Source organism: Balaenoptera ricei, chromosome 12 (genome assembly GCF_028023285.1).
Source record: "Balaenoptera ricei isolate mBalRic1 chromosome 12, mBalRic1.hap2, whole genome shotgun sequence".
NCBI classification, from domain to species: domain Eukaryota; kingdom Metazoa; phylum Chordata; class Mammalia; order Artiodactyla; family Balaenopteridae; genus Balaenoptera; species Balaenoptera ricei.
The window spans coordinates 68,647,537-68,665,659 of NC_082650.1; the positions used below are offsets into that span (position 1 = coordinate 68,647,537).

At 46.9% G+C, this 18,123-nt stretch overlaps 1 protein-coding gene across 1 annotated transcript in view; it reads left to right on the forward strand.

The window, feature by feature from the left end:
* Window positions 1-13,621: 13,621 nt before the first annotated feature.
* Window positions 13,622-18,123, forward strand: part of RRAGD (Ras related GTP binding D) — a 37,025-nt gene continuing 32,523 nt past the window's right edge. The window contains exon 1 of the mRNA XM_059941594.1: window positions 13,622-14,027. Coding sequence (XP_059797577.1) covers window positions 13,886-14,027 — 142 coding nt within the window. The 5' untranslated portion in view covers window positions 13,622-13,885. The remainder of the gene's footprint in view (window positions 14,028-18,123) is intronic.

Below are 18,123 nucleotides of genomic sequence, written 5' to 3' on the forward strand. Positions count from 1 at the left end.
CATCCCTAACCCCTGACAACCACTAATCTCTTTTCCATCTCTACATTTTGTTATTTCAAGAATATTATATAACTGGAATCATATAGTATATGAACTTTTGAAACTGGCTTTTTTTGGGTCAGCATAAATGCCCTTGAGATCCATCCAAGTTGTTCTATGTATCAACAGTTCATTCTCTTTATTGCTGAGTAGTATTCCATGGTAGGGATGTGCCAGTTTGTTTAACCATTCATCTGTTGAAAGGCATCTGGATTTTTTACAGTTTTTGGTTATCATGAATAAAGCTGCTATGAACAATTGTGCACAGGTTTTGATAGCTATGTAGTGGTAACTCATTGTGGTCTTAATAATTTGTATTTCCTTAATGGCTAGTGGTAATGAACATTTGTTTCTTTTTTCTTTTTCTTTTTTTTTAACAGTCCAAGGGTCTTCCATTATTTTTTTACACCTATTATGCCATGAATTCATAGGAAATGGGTTCTAGCAGCTCAGGCTCCTTTCCATTGGTTCCCACAAAGTGTGCCTCTCTGGGTGAAGCAGGCTGGAACTTCAGTGGAACCCAAGTACCTTTTTCTTTGGCTTCCTTCTTTTTCTGACCATTTTCCTTCACACGTTTCAAAAAGCTACCTCAACTCTTGGAGTGCATAATATGTTCAATACGTACATTAATTCTATTGGCGAGAATCTTACCATTAACCTGTTTGTTTACAGTAATGCCAACAGCATGCTGGGTAACACTCAACATACTCTTCCAGGTTTGCCATGGGAACATTTGTGGGGCATTCCTTTTTGAACAGAGCCCATTCCCTTGATGTCTACAATATCACCTTTATTGCAAATTCACATGTATGCGGCAAAAGGAACAACTTCTGTTTTCTAAAAGGCATACAGCAGATGCCTTACCTCTTTCCCTTTGGATTGGTCATTTGGGTAAATACTGGAAGCCAAAAGGCTAAACATCTTTTCATGTGCTTATTTGACACCCCTATATCCTCTTCAGTGAAATGTCTCTGCATGTCTTTTGGTTATTTTCTAATTGGATTTTTTTTTACTGTGGAGTTTTGGAAATTCTTTGTATATTCTAGATATGAATCCCGTGTCAGATATGTGGTTAATGAATATTTTACTCCGCTCTGTAACTTGTCTTTTCATTCTCTTAACAGACTCTGCAGAGAAAAAGGTTTTTTGGGGTTTGTTTGTTTGTTTGTTTGTTTCCGGCCGTGCTACGAGGCTTGCAGGATCTTAGTTCCCCAACCAGGTATCAAACCTGGGCCACGGCAGTGAAAGTGCTGAGTCCTAACCACTAGACTGCCAGGGAATTCCCAAAAGTTTTAAATTTCGATGAAGTCCAACTTATCGATTTTTTTCTTTTATGGATAGTATGTGCTTTAGTGTCACAATCCTTTTGTCTTTTTTCCTATCTTCTTATGCAATCAAAGACTTCCAGTACACTGTGGAATAGGAGTGATGGTAGCGGGCCTCCTTCTCAGTTCCTGATCTTAAGCTACTGATTATCTGATCTGTCTCCCTCACTCACTTTCAGTTATAAAGATAAAGGGGCCATGTTTATCAGTTAAAATGTGTTTGGCTGCTGGAAAGAGTGTGCTTGACTAGAGTGGTTTAAACACATAAAAAATTATGTAATAAAAATATCTGGGTCTACGCTCTTTCTATTATTTTACTGTACCACCTCAGTACTGGCTTTTGTCTTTGGCTTGACATCTAGGCAGGAGAAAGGGGCAGGCCTTCTCACTGTGTTTATTTTAATTTGAGAACAAATTCTTCACAGCTGCCCCTTAAATCTATTTTTCCTTACATGCCATTGATCGCACCTGGGTCACAAAGGTGAGGGGCTGGTTATCATACCCAGTATAAACCAATCATGATTCAACCTCTGAGCCTGGGCTTCCTTCCTCGAGTATGTTGAAACCCAAGAAGAGTTAAGGATATCAAACTAAGGACAAAGTGGTGGGGGGATTATGACACCAACAATCTCTGCCTGACTTTGTTTGACTTTGTATTCCCTGTGCCTGGCCACATGAGGCACATGGTAGATATATTTCGAAGTTTCTCTTCAGCTTTTCCCCATTTCGTTCAGAGCTGTCTCCCCACTCATGAGGGTAGACCTTTGCAGCCACAAGTTGCACCCCCAGCCATAGTGGACTGGGCCATTAATTCAGCATACTTATTGGAACTGGACCACCATCAAGCTACCATACTGCACATAAAATACAATGTAAATGGTGCGCCTTAGAATTGTGCTTCATAGAGGTTCTGACCACCGTGTTAGCCACTGAGAACAAAACGATGAGCACAGCAATGGTCCTGGAGTCTAGTGGTGAAAACAGTCCTCAATCAAATATTAAATGATAGCTGAGGTACATGTGCTAAAGGAGTAGCAGTATATGGTCTTATGTAAAATATGGTTGGGGCATTAGGAATGGATTACTGGCCTAAACTCAACTAATCAGATTTTCTTGCCTAGGAATCAAAAATAATAATAGCTAAAGCTTATATTGTGCTCACCTTGAAAAATGATTTTACATGGTTTAATGGATTTAATTCTTTCTACAACCCTATTGAGGTATATAACATTATAAACAGTTGAGAGATGAGGAAATCAAGGCACAGAGAGGTTAAGTTTCTTGGTCTAGGTCACACAGCTAGTTAGTGGTGGAACGAGGATTTGAACCCAGGTAGCCTAGTTCCGGAAACTGGGCCCACTATCACTGAGCCTGGAAAGGTGGAGCAGCCGTCTCCTGCCATCTGGTGGGGGAAGCACAGAAAGCCAGTTTTCATGCAGAGAGAGAAGAAAGAAGTGAGAAGTACAGAGAAGCAAAACCAAGTTCCCTTTCTAATGAAGCTGTGATTATCTCCTGATATATCCTGAGACACCTTTCCTAGGATCCTATGAATATGACATAACTTCTGAATTCACCGATAGGTATATGATCACGTTTCATCCATCCATCCTTCCTTCCCTCCCTCCACTTATAAAGGTTATATGTTGTATCAGTTAGGATACGTTTTACTGAAAAGTTCAGAAAACCCCACCTTCAGTGGTTTAAGTAGAACTTCCCAACTGGTTTGCCACCACTATTTGTGTGCCATAAATGGGTTACTGCTATGGCCAAGTTATTGATCCCCCTCAGCCTTTGGGACAGCTGGGCAGGGCCTGAGGTGGCCAAAGTCTCTGGACCAGTCACCTCCGGCTGCAAGCAGCCTGTCCATTTAGGTCAGTGTGCCAAATAAATATGTGTGCCATGACTGGTCAAGGTAGGGAAGCACTGACTCAAGGAATGGACTTTTAATTTTCTCATGAAATAAGAAGTTTGGGGGTAGGCTTTTACAGGTTTGAGTACAGTAGTTCAGCAAGGTCATCCAGGGTCTTCTTTCTTTCTATTCTGCCATTTCCAGGACAGGTTTTTAGTCTTAGACCTGTTACCTGCAAGATGGCTTTCCTAACTCCAAGTACCATGTTCTCACACAACTGTGTTCAAAGCAGGAAAGGGTGGGGGGGGGGGTCAGGGGGCTCTTCTGATACCCTGACCTCTTTTATTAGGAAGCAAACCCTTTCTTAGAAGTTCCCCAGCAGGATTCCCCCTATCTTTTTACTGACAAGACGTGAAGGAGTCTCAGAGTTTGAATACTATCTGACTTTCCCCATTGCTAGTTTGGGAAACAGGAGAAGAGAAGGGGTTTGGGGATGGATGGTAAGTAGCCGACCGACAGAATCTGCCATGTTTTTAGGTAACATTAAGTGGTATGTGTAAGTGACAGTTCTTAGATTTCATTCTTGTAGATTTTTCTTATGGTTTTAAGTATTCTTTATTGAGGTATAGCTGATTTATAATATTATATTAGTTTCAGGCATACAACATAGCGATTCAAAATTTTTATAGATCATCCTCCATTTAAAGTTATTATAAAATATTGGCTATGTTCCCTGTGCCATACAGTATATCCTTGTAGCTTATTTATTTTATACATAGTAGTTTGTACCTCTTAATCCCCTATCTCTACTTGCCCCTCCCCCCCTTTCCTTTCCCCACTGGTAACCACTAGTTTGTTCTCTATATCTGTGAGTCTTTTTCTGTTTTGTTATTTTCATTTGTTTTATTTGTTTGCTTGTTTCATTTGTTTTATTTGTTTGCTTGTTTTATTTTTTCAGATTCCACATGTAAGTGATATATAGTATTTGTCTCTGGGTTGATCCTGTCTGGGACTCTCTGTTATTCCTGGACTTGGATGTCTATCTCCCTTCCCAGGTTAGGGAAGTTTTTAGCTCTTTGTAGTCAGATATGTTCTCCCTCCTTTCTCTCTCTCTCCTCCTTCTGGGACCCCTATAATGCGAATGTTAGTACACTTGATGTTGTCCCAGAAGTCTCTTAAATTGTCCTCATTTCTTTTTATTCTTTTTTCTTTTTTCTGTTCGGCTTCAATGATTTCCATTACTCTATCTTCCAGCTCACTGATCTGTTCCTCTGTATCACCTAAACTACTGTTGATTCCTTCTAATGTATGTTTCATTTCAGTTATTGTATATTTTGTCTCTGTTTGGTTCTTCTTTATATTTTCTAACTCCCTGTTAAAAAATTTCTAACTTCTCACTCTGTTCATCCATTCTCCTCCCAAGTTCTTTGATCATCTTTATCATCATTGCCTTGAACTCTTTCTCAGGTAGATTGCCCATCTCCACTTCACTTAGTTCTCCTCCTGGGGTTTTAGCTTCTTCCTTCATTTGGAACATGTTCCTCTGTTGCCTCATTTTGCCTAGTTTGCTCTTTTTATTTCTATGTATCTGCTAGGTTGATTTTGTTTCCTGACCTTGGAGAATTGGCCTTTTGAGGAGATGTCCTATGCACCCTGGCAGTGCACTCCCCTCTGGCCACCAGAGCTATATGCTCTAGGGATGCCCCCATGTGGGCAACATGCGTCCTTCTGTTGTGGTCAGCTGATTACTCTGGGCAGCCTGGTAGGCGTGGCTGGCCCTCAGTCTGCTTGGTTGCCAGGCCCTGCCTTGTGCAGAGGCTGCCGGCCACTGGTTGGTGGGGCTGGGCCATGAGGCGGCTGGTGGTGCAACCCTAGTGGGTCTTGGGTCTAGTGCTGGCTCATTGGTGGGTTCTGGGGTGGGTGCTTGTGGGGCTGGGATTTCTGAATTTAGTGTTGGCCTTCTGGTGGGTAGGGCCAGTTCCTGACACGGCTGGCTGCAGGTCCTGGGCTTTCCCAGCGTTGGTACTGGCCCACCAGTAAGTGGGCCTGGATCCTGGAGTGGCTGGCTAAGGAGTCCAAGGTATCTCAGAGCTGGTATTGGCCTGATGGTGGGTGAGCCCAGGGCCCTGGGGGCCCCAGGGCTAGTGCAATCTCACTGGTGGGTGGAACCAGTTCCCAGGTATTCTGGCTGCAGAGCCCTGGGGGTCCCAAAGCTGGTGTCAGCCCACTGGTAGGTGGTGCTGGATCCCAGGGCCACTGGCTGAGGGGCCCAAGGTGAGCAAGAGTTGGAGTTGGCCTGGTGTTGTGCAAGGCTTGAGGCCTGGTATCCTGGAGCTGGTGCTGGCCTGCTGGTGTGTTGGCTGAGTCCTGACAAGGCAGGCTGTGGGACTGTGGTCCTGGGGCTGGTGTCCACACATTGGTGGATGGGTTTGGGGTCCAGGAGATCCCAGGGCTGGTTCTCACCTACTGGTGGGTGAAGCTGGGTCCTGGGACTAGTGCCAGCCCACTGGTGGGCAGATCCAGGTCCTGGGGTCTCTACCTGCAGGGCTCAGGGGTCGCAGAGCTGGTGTCGGACTGCTGGTAGGCTGAGCTGGGGCCTAACAAGTCCCAGGGCTGGTGCTGTCCTGCTGGTGGGTTGGCTGGGTCCTGCCATGGCAAGTTACAGGGCTCTGGTTGTCCTGGGGCTTGTGTCTGCCCACCAGTGGGTGGAGCTCTGTCTTGGAATCTCTGGCTGCAGGGCCCTGAGAGTCCCAGGCCTAGTGCCTGTGCCCTGGTGGGTAGGGCCAAGTCCTGGGTCCTCTGTTGGACAGGGCCATGTCCAAGGGCAGCTGTGGGCTCAGGGGCTCTTAAGGAAGCCTGCCTGCTGGTAGGTGGGGCTGTGTCCCTACCCAGGTAGTTGCTGGGCCTAAGGCATCCCAATACTGGTGCCTACAGGTTGGTGGGTGGGGGCAGGGCTGGGTCCTGAGGCTAATAAACTAGAGGGAGGGTTCCAAAATTTTTGCTAGCACCAGCATCCATGTGGTAGAATGAGCTCCCCAAAATGGCTGCCGCTAGTGTTTGTGTTCCCAGGTTGAGCTCCAATTGCCTCCTGCCTCTCTGGGAGACTCTCCAAGATCAGCAGGTGGGTCAGACCCAAGCTCCTTTCAGATTACTGCTTCTGCCCTGGGTCCCAGAGCAGGTGAGATTTTATGTGTGCCCTTTGAGAGTAGAGTCTCTATTTCCCACAGTCCTCTGGGTCTCCCAAAAGTAAGCACCACTGGGGACTTCCCTGGCAGTTCAGTGGTTAAGACTCTGCGCTTCCAATGCAGGGAGCATGGGTTCAATCCCTGGTCAGGGATCTAAGATCCCACATAGCGTGTGGTGCAGCCAAAAATAAATTTAAATAAGTAAGCACCACTGGCCTTCAAAGCCAAACTTTCTGGGGGCTCATCTTCCCCTTGCAGGACTCTCGGGCTGGGGAGCCTGATGTGGGACTCATACCCCTCACTCCTTGAGGAGAAACTCTGCAATTGTAATGATTCTTCCATCTGTGGGTTGCCCACCCAGGGATATAGGTCTTGACTGTACTGCAACTCCTCTCCTCCTACCTGTCTTGTTGTGGTTCCTTCTTTATATCTTTAGTTATAGAAGGTCTTTTCTGGTAGGTTCTTGTCTTTCTCATCAACAGTATCTCTGTGAATAGTTGTAATTTTGGTGTGCCCGTGAGAGCAGGTGAGCTCAGGGCCTTCCTACTCCAGCATCTTGGGAACTCTCTCATTCTTGTGGATTTTTAATAAGGTCATTTGTCTTGGAGAATCTGCTTTTTTGTATCACTGAAGTTAGTGTAACCCTCCCAGCCAAGGCAGGGGTTGCCAAGTCCAAACTGATCTACAGATGTGGAGCTGTTAGTACCTCTGTTTGGCTGACTCTACAGTCAAGACATTTCTCCTCTCATGTTACGGCACCATTTATGTCAGAAGCTTGTCCTTAAAAATCCATATGAATAAAAAGTTAACTTTTTATGGAAGTCCATAAGTAACAATTCCATCTCACTAGTTTGGAACTTTTACAAATGTCATCTTCAGTTCATTCATGGCTTGTAGTTGGAAAAATTCATTATTTATACCAAAGACAACATGATAGACATCTAAGAAACGGCCAAAATCACAGGATTAAGGTAGCTTACCTTGTGGCCATATACAGTAACTAGAATGTTAGAAATCAAGGACCTTGATTCACCTCCCATCCCCCAATCCTGTTCCTATCTGGGTCTTAACTCACTTTAATAAATGGCATTACCATATGTCTAGTTGCTCAAATCAAATGTCTGGTATGAGTCCTTTCCCTGACCATCCATGTTAATTAAGCTATCAATAAATCTGATCTAGTCTACCTCCAAAATTTATATCAAATCTATCCACTTCTCTTGGTTTCCACCATCTCCATTCATTTCACTTATGGACTACTAAAGTGATCTCCTGTTCTTCCACCCTGAAATCTACAATCCATTTTCCCCACATCAGCCAGAATATGTTCATCAGCTATCAGCTGCTATGTAACAAACCACCCCATATCTTAATGGTTTAAAAAAAACAGCTATTTTATTTGTTCATGATTCTGTGGGTTGGCTGGCAGGGTTCAGCTGTAACAGCAAGTCTGTGTTTCATGCAGAGTGGGCTGGACTTGCTCATGTGGTTGCAATTTGAGCTGGAGAATCCAAGTTGGTGTCACTCACATGCCTGGCCCCTCAGATGGATGGCTGGAATTCTGGGGCCTCTATATTCCTGTGCTCTGGAACATTTCAGGGCCTCTGTATCCATGGGGCCTCTCCAGTAAGCTAGCCCAGACTTCTTTTCATGGTGGCTAAAGGCACCAAGAAAGTGAAAAAGGAAGTAGCAAGGTCTTTTATGACCCTGTCTCAGACTTTGCACAGTGTCACTGTCACTTCTGCTGCATTTTGTTAGTTAAAGCAAGTCACAGAGCCTGCCCACATTTAAGAGGAGGGAAAATAGGAGGAAGGAGTGGCAAAGTCACATTTGCAGAAGGGCATGTGGGATGGCATGATTGTTGAGGCCATCTTTGGAAACAATCTAGCAGCGTGAGCTTTTAGAAATGTAAACCACGCATTTCACCTCCCTTTTTAAAACTCTTCAATGCCTCAGTGGCACTTGGAATAAAATCCAAACTCTTTATCCTGGTGGAGAAGACTACCTGTTTCTCATGACTACCACCCTCCCCCTCTCCCATCACACTGATATATTGTTCCTCCAACACCAAGTCCTTTCACTTCTCCTTGATTTTTCCAACTGTGGAGATACCTTCCAGGGGAACATGCTCTACCCTGACTCACTTGGCTGTCTGTCTCCGTCTCACGGTCAACTCAAATGTCACCTTCTTTGAAAGGTCTTCTCTGGCGACCCCATCTAAATCAGGCTCCTTCTCTCATCCCCGGTTTCTCTCTTGTCTCTCTCTGTTTATTTCCTTCAAAGTACAGCCCTAAAAATCTAATTGTCTTCACGTTCATTAAAAAAAAAATTTGTAGACTATTAAAGAGATAAAGTTATCAAATATAAGTCTCTATAAAGGCTACAAATATGTTTGCACATTTAAAGCAAGATATTTCCCTCTGCGGAGGGAAACCAGGAGACTGTAAGGCCGGTGAGAGGGGCAGGTTGGGGGAAGACACTAACATTTCATTGAATATTCTTTTATGCTGTTTGACTATTTACCACATGCATGTTCTTAAAATATCAAAACATTATTTTAGTAAAATATATTTAATGATGGTTTGCCTCAGTGGATATGATTTAATGATTTCATCAGGGCATCAACTGTCTTAGGAGAACTGGAGACTCTGAGCTGCCCTCTTGAAAAATTTGGCTTTCCTGGATTAGCAGGAGTGCGGCAAGACTCTGTAGAAGGCTCTTTCCTTTGTTTGCTTCATCAAGAGAGAATTAATGGCTTTAAATACATATTTAAAAAGAAAGCCTTAAAGGCTTTCAACATGTGAATCCCAGGAACCAGGCGCAAGGCCATCAGATGCCTCAAAATACCCCAAGATGCAGGGCTGCAGGCTGTATTTAATTGCTTGCCCTATTCAGGACTGCAATTATTCTGCCTGTACAGGTCTCTTTTAAATAGCTCACATGTTCCTTGTCACAAAGCATCTAATTGGTAACAGCAAAATAATTCACTAAAATAAGGGCACAAACTTCTGGCCTTTAGAATTCAAATTTTAAACAAAAATACACTTAGATGTTATAGTTTAGCTAAGCATGTAGTACAATAGAGCCATATTAGCCAGAAAGGGAACTAAATCACTTGTTTTTTTTTTTTTAATGATCTAGGTTTACTTTTTTATTTTTTTGGCTGCGTTGGGTCTTTTTTGCTGCGCACGGGCTTTCTCTAGTTGTGGCGAGCGGGGGCTACTCTTCGTTGCGGAGTGCGGGCTTCTCATTGCGGGGGCTTCTCTTGTTGCGGAGCGTGGTCTCTAGGCACGCTGGCTTCAGTAGTTACAGCACGTGGGCTCAGTAGTTGTGGTGCATGGCTTAGCTGCTCCGCGGCATGTAGGATCTTCCTGGACCAGGGCTCGAACCCGTGTTCCCCGCATTGGCAGGTGGATTCTTAACCACTGCGCCATCAGGGAAGTCCCTCACTTGCTATTTGTGTTCCTAATAAAAGGAGTGATGGTGATCAACAATTTTATTATGACAAGTAATTTTCTAACTTTTGTTCATTAGGAAGCTTTTCAATTTTTCTTCTTTTCCCTCCTTTCAGTGAATCCTGTAAATTAGTGGCCTGAGACAACAGACCCATTTTTTAGTGTCTATGTATGTTTTGGTTCTTTACCTAGGAGATTGGGAGCCAGCTTTTCCCTTCCCCTTCTCCCTTTTCAGTTTCAGGCCATAATGTAATTGACTTTAGCTTTACTGCCATTAAATAGGAATAGGTCTAGTGTCCAGCTGAGTTCCAAAGTAGTTTCACCATCTGGTACCTTCCATGTGGTACCTTGGGTGAATATTTCTTATGTGTAAATTAAGGACAATAATATTACTTAATGGGAATATTTTGAAGGTCATATTATTTTGGAAGAGCGCCTTCCTTATTCATGTCTTTTTTCCCCCAATATTAGTTGGAAAATTTTGGCAAAAGACAAATCTCATATTTCATGATGCTACAAAATATCTCTGAAAGTTGGGTTTTTTTAGAAAGGAAGGGTTAGCAAAAATAGAATAAGCATTCCATAGTCATTATACTGTAATTCCTTCCAATCTTCAGGCAGTCTGGTTGCACTCTTGTAGAGCATAGTTCATATTTACCTCACTGTGGCATCTCCCAGGGTTTAGAGTAAGTAGAAAATTTGACTTCTGTTTTTTCCTGAAGTTTCTCTCAAAAATGTGCCTGGCCATGTACTGTATAACTTCCTCCCTTCTCTTCTTTCATTCATTTCATAAACGTGAGAACCTATCATGTATGTGGCAACCTGCCATGGTTACATACAACAGCAAAAACCAAGAGTAGCCCAGAGACAAATCCTCACATTCTTGAGATCGCCCTCCTGGGGAGACGTCACAGAGCCTGATCTCCAGGCCAGAGTGATCCAGGCGGTAGCTAATTCACTGAGCAGATCCCATACCGAGTCTCTCAAAGGCTTTCAGGGTTTAGTGTCTTTCTATTTTTATTTAATTTCTGAAAGGATCCACACACACGACTTTTAAAATTTAAAAATCTCTAAGATATTTTTCAACATGTTCTTTATTTGAAAGCTGACAGTACTGAAATGATAACAGAAAAGAAGAAAAGCAATATTTTTCCTGTTCTGTTCACTCAAATTTTATCAATACTGTACACTTCTGAAATGACAGTGAATTTGAATCTCTTAAACCTGTACGTGATTCTTATCTACCTTGGGGTGGAGCAAAATTGAGGATTTGGCTTTTATTGATTTCGTGTGTGTGTGTGTGGATTTGTTCCTTTTTTTCTCAAGAATGGTCAAATTCTCAAATATCCTAGGGTATGCTCCAATCTCCTGCTGGTGTTCCCCCCCTCAGGATCTCTCTTTTGTGGGGGGGGGGGAAGGCAGAGAACCATGAGGTATCTCCGTTTTTTCTTGATCTCAGGCACAGAGGGGTCTTTGGCTTAGCGATTGTCCTGCCTGAACCCCTGAGTCCCCAAGGCATACACAGTCAGCAAACAGCCCAAAGGATGGTCTGGGCTGACCTTTGGACTGGCTTCTAGGGCCCCATATATAGCCCTCTGCACTTTGAATCAGGCCAGCTCAACAGTTCCCCAGGCTGGTGGTTTGTTCTGGGATAACTGAAAGTCTGAAAACCACTCTAAAAGAGCCTTCCTCCCAGGTACTTCTTTCTTTAAACAGAATGGATGAAGATGGACTAGGAAGATTACTCCTAGAATAATTTCCTCTGATAAGAGCGAGTAGAGCCTGCTTGTGCTGGATATACTATTTGCCCCTACCCCTGCCCCTGGAACCCACTGCCCTCCCGACCCAATCTCTGAGTCCTCGACTAGGTTGCAGTCTCTCTAGCCCTTTGGCGTCCAGTTGGATTTGGCCAATGGGAACCTCTTTCAGGAGAATGAAGGGACTTCCCTGGCGGTCCAGTGGTTAGGACTCTGTGCTTGCACACTGCAGGTGGCCTGGGTTCAATCCCTGGTGGGGGAACTAAGATCCTGCAAGCCGGGAAGCACAGCCAAAAAGAGAAGAATGGAGGGTGGGAGGCAAGAGAGGTCAGTGTATTCCTTCCCACTGCTGTCTCCTTGACAGGAGGTGGCTCTGGCAGTGTCTGCTTCCTCACCAGCTATAGCTCTTGTTTTGAGCCCCCTGACCAGGACTCTAGTTCCCTTCCGTTACACCAACTAGTTTAGGGGAGATAACCTCTTCCCACTGTTGCTAATCCCTGCGTTGATCCCTAAACTCTGCCCACATCCTAGTAAATTGTCCCTTTTACTTTATAAAGCCTTTTAAATTAAAATCTTTGCATGTGCCATCTATTTTTCTGCTGGGAAGGACCTTGACTGCTACAGCCATACATGTTGTACTGCCTCCACCTGGAAAATCCCCAAACCTTTCCGGGATTAGAAGCAGCCACCTCCTAGAAGGTGTCTGCATCCACCTTCAACACCTACAGCTACTACAAAATCCAGGACCGGAGTCATGATTTGCTAGACTGGGATTTCTTCCAGCGCACGAACACTGTTCTGAGCCTACGTGGAGGCCCGCACCCTCACCCCTTAGCCAAGCCCCCTGGCATAGAGTAGGTTCTCCATCCAAATTCCCTACCTAGGCAGCACCCTGGGGCCCCAAGAGCCTCCAGCCTCAGCTCCCTTCCTCCTCTTCTCTCTCCCCACACCACCTGCGGAGCTGCTGGCACCTGTAGAATCTGGATTATCCTGCTGGCCAGCTGGTTTATTTCTCATTGTGCTTGACAGAAGGAAGTTCATCCACGTGATCTTTTGCAGTATCCAGAAAGGGCGGGTACGGTCTGTCCCGTGGTGAAAAGCTTGTGGAGGAATGCCGGTTTCAGTCTCACCCTCACACTGCTGCGAGTCTTGTCTCCCCGTCCACCGCCCCTCTCTCGCCCCAGAAGCCTTGAAACATTTTATTTTGAGGTGTGGGATTTGGGATTACAGTCTATTCAACAGTGAGACAGGAGGAGGTGGCTATGAAGAGCCCCTCGGTGTGTTATACAGCTGAGACCTTTGCCCAAACGCCGCAGAGGAATTATTATTCAGGCTAGGCAGCCACGAGGCATGTTATTTTTTAAAGAACATTTACAGCTGGGTAGGCCTGATTAGTGAATACGTCTGTTTTCTTGGTGGGAAGCACTTTGAACCACAAACGCGCACTAAAAGGCAATTGCTATGGAGACTGCGCCGCCTGTGCGGCGCATTTCTCTAGAGTTTTCTTCTCGGGGCGCTTCAGCATCCACGGGGTGTCCTAGGCACGCCGCTCGGAGAGGGGGCCTGGGCGCAGCAGTGTTCGGGGCGGGGGGCAGGCCACTTGGGACTGGAACCCTCGGCCGGGACCGAAAGCTGGAGAAGGCCGCCCTAGGTAGCGTGTGTGTGTCGGCGGTGGGCGGGGAGAGGTTCTCCGGGTGCGCGGTACCCCAGCTCGCCCGCCTGTGCGGGGACCACGTGCAGGAGGGGCGCTTGGGGGCCCAGGGCCAGCAGCCGCGGTGGGTGACTGCGCCGCGTCCCGGGTCCCCGGGTACCGGGCGAGTGTCTGTGTGCGCTTCTGGGTGGGTGGAGGGCCCCGCGCCGGCCTGCTCCCGGTTGAGTGTGTGTGCGCGGCCTCGGCCCAGCGCCCCAGCGAGCGGTGCTCCCGGGAAAGCGCGCGCGCGCCCGTGCGGTGTGTGTGTGTGTGAGTGTATGACAGTGTGTGTCAGGTGACTTGGGTCACGCAGTCTCCCTCTCCCTCCTCTGGGGAGGAACTGCCGCGCTCTGGCTGACTCCTCCGCCGGCGGGCGGGCGGGGCAGGGGGGCTCCGGGCGCGCTGGGAACGGCGGGACCCAGACCTGGACGCTGACCGCCGCGGGGGACGCGCGGTCCCCGCCTCCGCCCGCGAACCTCGGGACAAAACCCCAATTCAGAAATAGGTTGCGAGCGGCAGGCCGGGAGGTTTGGCGCCCCCCACCAGAGACCCCCGTCGCCCCCGGGACGGCCGGCCGTGGGCGCGATGAGCCAGGTGCTGGGGAAGCCTCAGCCGGAGGAGGAGGAGGACGACGACGAGGAGGAGGATGAGCTGGTGGGGCTAGCGGGCTACGGGGACGGGCCCGACTCCTCGGACGCCGAGCCGGACAGCGGGACGGAGGAGGGAGGTGAGCACCGGGTCCCCCGCTCGGCCCCCCGCCCCGAGCGTCCTCGGCCCGCACCCCCGCCGGGCCCGGCGCGCGTGCAGCTGACTTGGAGGGGATCCAGGCAAGCGGAGTTGCGGGGTGGGAGTGGGGAGGGGCGCCAGAGGAGCCGCGGCGAGATGCAAAATGGGGGAGCCCGGGTGCAGGCAGCGGAGCGGGGGCCGGGATCGGTGGAGAGGGCAGAGAGGAAGCGTCTGGGCAGGAGGAACGCGCGCTCTCTGGCAGTTCCAGGGCCAGTACCTCCCCCACGCCTCACCCCGAGCTCTCCGCAGGGTCTGGGGGTTAGGGAGGGGAGGGGACCGCCCGGCGCGCCCTGGGATCTCTCCCTGAATGCTGCTGTCGGAGCCGGGGTCAGATGTCGTGGCTAAAAAAGGCAGCCGGCGGCAGCGTGACTGGCAGGGTCGTCGGCAGCTGCGGGTGTCAGTCTTGCCCCGTGTCGCCGCGGGAGGGGTCCCGGGGCCGCCCAGGTCGGCGGCGTGGAGACACCGGTGGAGCGGCGGAGGGATGCACCCAGGTGATAAGGGAGTCGCCGTGTGGCCGCGGGTATCCAGAGATCCAGGCAAATAAGGTTGTTAGGACACCTTATCTCTGCTCAGCGTCACCACCTGGGTATGGCAGCGCCTGCCCTGGAGTGAGCGCGGGGCGGGGGAATACGGAGCCACTCAGAAGCAAACTCTGTTTCCTGTTCAAGAAGCAGGATTTAGCAGTTGTTCAGCCAGCGGGGGCTTCCTGCGTTTAATTCTTAAGGACTAAGGGAGTTGAGAGCTTGTTAGGATTCCAGCAAGGTTCATCTTTTTTGTTTCCCTCCAAATCGAGGAAAAAGTCCTTTATTGTAAGGTCTTTTGGAAAGGTCAGTAGAATGAGGCTGGTAAACATAACATCTAGGTGGAACTGTCAGCTTCCTAAAGAAGGAACTAACTTTTAAAATGTTCACTTGGCAGAAATTGCATGAGGGATAAAAAGTACTTTCGTGACTGTTGATTTTGAAGAACTTTTATTGAAAATTCACTGGACTTGTTTTAAATTCTCCATACAAACAAAGCCTTTCTCTGGGGGGGCAGTTTTCATTATTTTACGTATGGTGAGTGCTACTTTCAATTAATCAGAAAGGGAAAATTGTTAACTAAACCTTGAGCCTGATAGATGAGAAAGGAGCTTTCCGAGTCACCCTTTTTCATAGTGTCTGGTCCCCAGGGAGCATTTGTACTAATTCCCTATTTGCTTAAACTGTGTGTGCACCTGTGCGCCTCTCTCTTCTGCACTCCCCATAACTGGTCCCACAGTCGAGCAGGTGGCCACATTTTTGTAGATAAAGGCTTTCAACCCTTTTGTTGGAGTCTCTAGGGCTACCTTTTGGTAGTTAAATTGTTCAGTCTCTTCATTATTATTCAAATTGCGTTTGTTAGCCCCTCCTAGATTCTTCGGAGGCTCCGGAGAGATTCAGAATGGGGATGTATTTGCGAGGTATTTGAAACCGAAGACACACAACAGGGTGCAATTGTGATCCTCTTTGAAAAAAAGGAAAAGAAATAAGAGACCGTATATGGGAAGAAAAACCCTGTAATTTGATATTATCCTGGGGGCCAGAGACTGGGTTCCAGGAAAAGCAGGGGACCTGTTTGTTTATTCTGCAGTTCTTTAAGGGGGCACTTCAAAATTTTGATTTGGGGCCTTGAAGTGAAATTAACGCTTTGGCTGAGGGGCCAGGATTTCCTGAACAAAGGGCTTCCCCAGATTCGGGTGTAGGATGCTCCTCAGTGCTCCTAACCCAAGGCAAACCCGCCTGTAACTGATGCTTTTGATTACTTTAGTAATAAAATCCTCCCTCGTGAGTTCTTGGTGTCAAACTGAAATCTTGCTATAAAAGCCCTGAGTATATTTGTGTGGTAAGAAGAGCAAACATTACTGAAGCCTGGCCTTTCTCCACCTGGGCCTGCTGTGGATACGGTCTAGTCTCTGAAGATTTCCTCCATTATCTTGGGCTGCTGTTCTTTCCATGTGTCGCTGGCTTTGATTTTGGAGTTTAGGCCTGAATGTAGAATCTCTATCAGAACATTCGCTTTCTAGAGTAGCAGATAGGCCCCTCAGTCAGCAGTTCTAGCAAGGACTGTCCCTGGCACCTGTCATGCCAGCTGATATGGTCCTGGGGAGTCAGGATGGGGGTGGAGGCTGGGAGTTGTGACTTCTGTTCCTGTGGCCTTCTGTTCTTGAGACATCAAGGTGCCACCAAATGGTCATCCCGATTTCTAATGGGCCCTGGGCACATGTTGCCTTATAACCCTGTGTTATTTGGGGTAAATTTTACATTTACCTACTCTCAAACTCAAGACGTGGAAAGTAGGGGGTGGGGAGGAGGACTTATTTCCTCTGAGAAGAGATGTATATGGTGCACTTTGAACCATGAGCAAAGCAATTCTCTAATGAATTCCAAACCATCCTAATGGACTTGGTTTAGTGCCTGAGCTTCTCGGAGACCTGGGGCTTTTTCCATGAGGTTCAGAAATCTACCCTGGTGGGTGGGATGCAGGCCTGACCAGCATTGCTGTGCAAAAGAATGTGATTGAAGGTGGGTAGTGTGATTTTTATTTCCCATAGTCTTACAAGGAACCTCTGACCTTATTTTTAAACCAAGTGCCTTGTACATTTTACCACATTGTGTTAAGTTTGAAAATGTAGTGCAGCTAAGGTGAGCCTTAAACTGCACTTCTTTGGCTTACGTTCCAAATTTTATTCATGAATAGCAGGAATGTTCTTGAGCACTTTAGTTCTGTTAAGGACAGATTTGGGCACTTCTCAACCCCCCCTTTCAGGGTCGTTAATCAGAGATAAGATGAATCTCATCTTCAACCCCCATGCTCCAGATAAAACTCCAGAGAGAGGAGACAATAATTAAACCATTAAAAACAATTGCACCAAAAATATTGATTATTTTTACACACATGGACTTTTAAGTCTTTATTAAATTACAGTTCTTTAAAAACTATAATAACAAGGAAACCAATTAAAAGATCATATTTAATTAGAAAGTGAAATTATTTTTTCCCAAAGTCCCTCCCAATTTTTTAAAAGTTTTTTTTTTTAAATTAATTAATTAATTTATTTTTGGCTGCATTGGGTCTTTGTTGCTGCACGTGGACTTTCTCTAGTTGCGGCAAGTGGGGGCTACTCTTCCTTGTGGTGCGCGGGCTTCTCATTGTGGTGGCTTCTCCTGTTGCGGAGCACGGGCTCTAGGCGCGCAGGCTTCCGTAGTTGTGGCTCTCAGGCTCTAGAGCGCAGGCTCAGTAGTTGTGGCGCACGGGCTTAGTTGCTCCGCGGCATGTGGGATCTTCCTGGACCAGGGCTCGAACCCGTGTCCCCTGCATTGGCAGACGGATGCTTAACCACTGTGCCACCAGGGAAGCCCCCCCTCCCAATTTTTAAGGGAAATTTGGCTAAGACAGCTGCTCTGCCACAGTCCAGCTAAGTGCGGTCTTGTTTTCGTAGCAGCCTGTGCACTCTCTCAGGGTCTGAGGAAGTGACAGTTAGGTGGTCCCTGGAGGCACAGAAAATCCAGGGTCAGCAGGTGATCCTTCCCTGGTGGCTGTAAAGGCAGTGAATCTGGCGATTCACTTCTAATCATTAGTGTCAGCTTTTTTTTTCTTAAAATAATTTTTAAAATTATTAGTGAAGTTATCTTCTCATTGTTTCTTGAGGGTAAGTAGAGAGAATTGTTCTTCTGATATTGAATCCGTGGCTCAGAGATGCCAGGGGACTTTTCTGCAGCCACAACATGGGCTAGAACTGAGCAAGGTTTAGGAGAGGGTCAAGTACATGGAAATGTAAGTCCCTTCCCTTGTAACTCTGCCTTGTCCAAAAAGAGTTGGGTTGACTGCAACCCTGGCTATAGCTAATCTCTTGGGTTTCCTTCTGGTCCTGAAAATACAGAGATATATAAGTGTTGGAATAGATGGAAGCACAGAATAGTTAAAAATGATGTGACCGGGCTTCCCTGGTGGCGCAGTGGTTGAGAATCTGCCTGTCAATGCAGGGGACACGGGTTCGAGCCCTGGTCTGGGAAGAT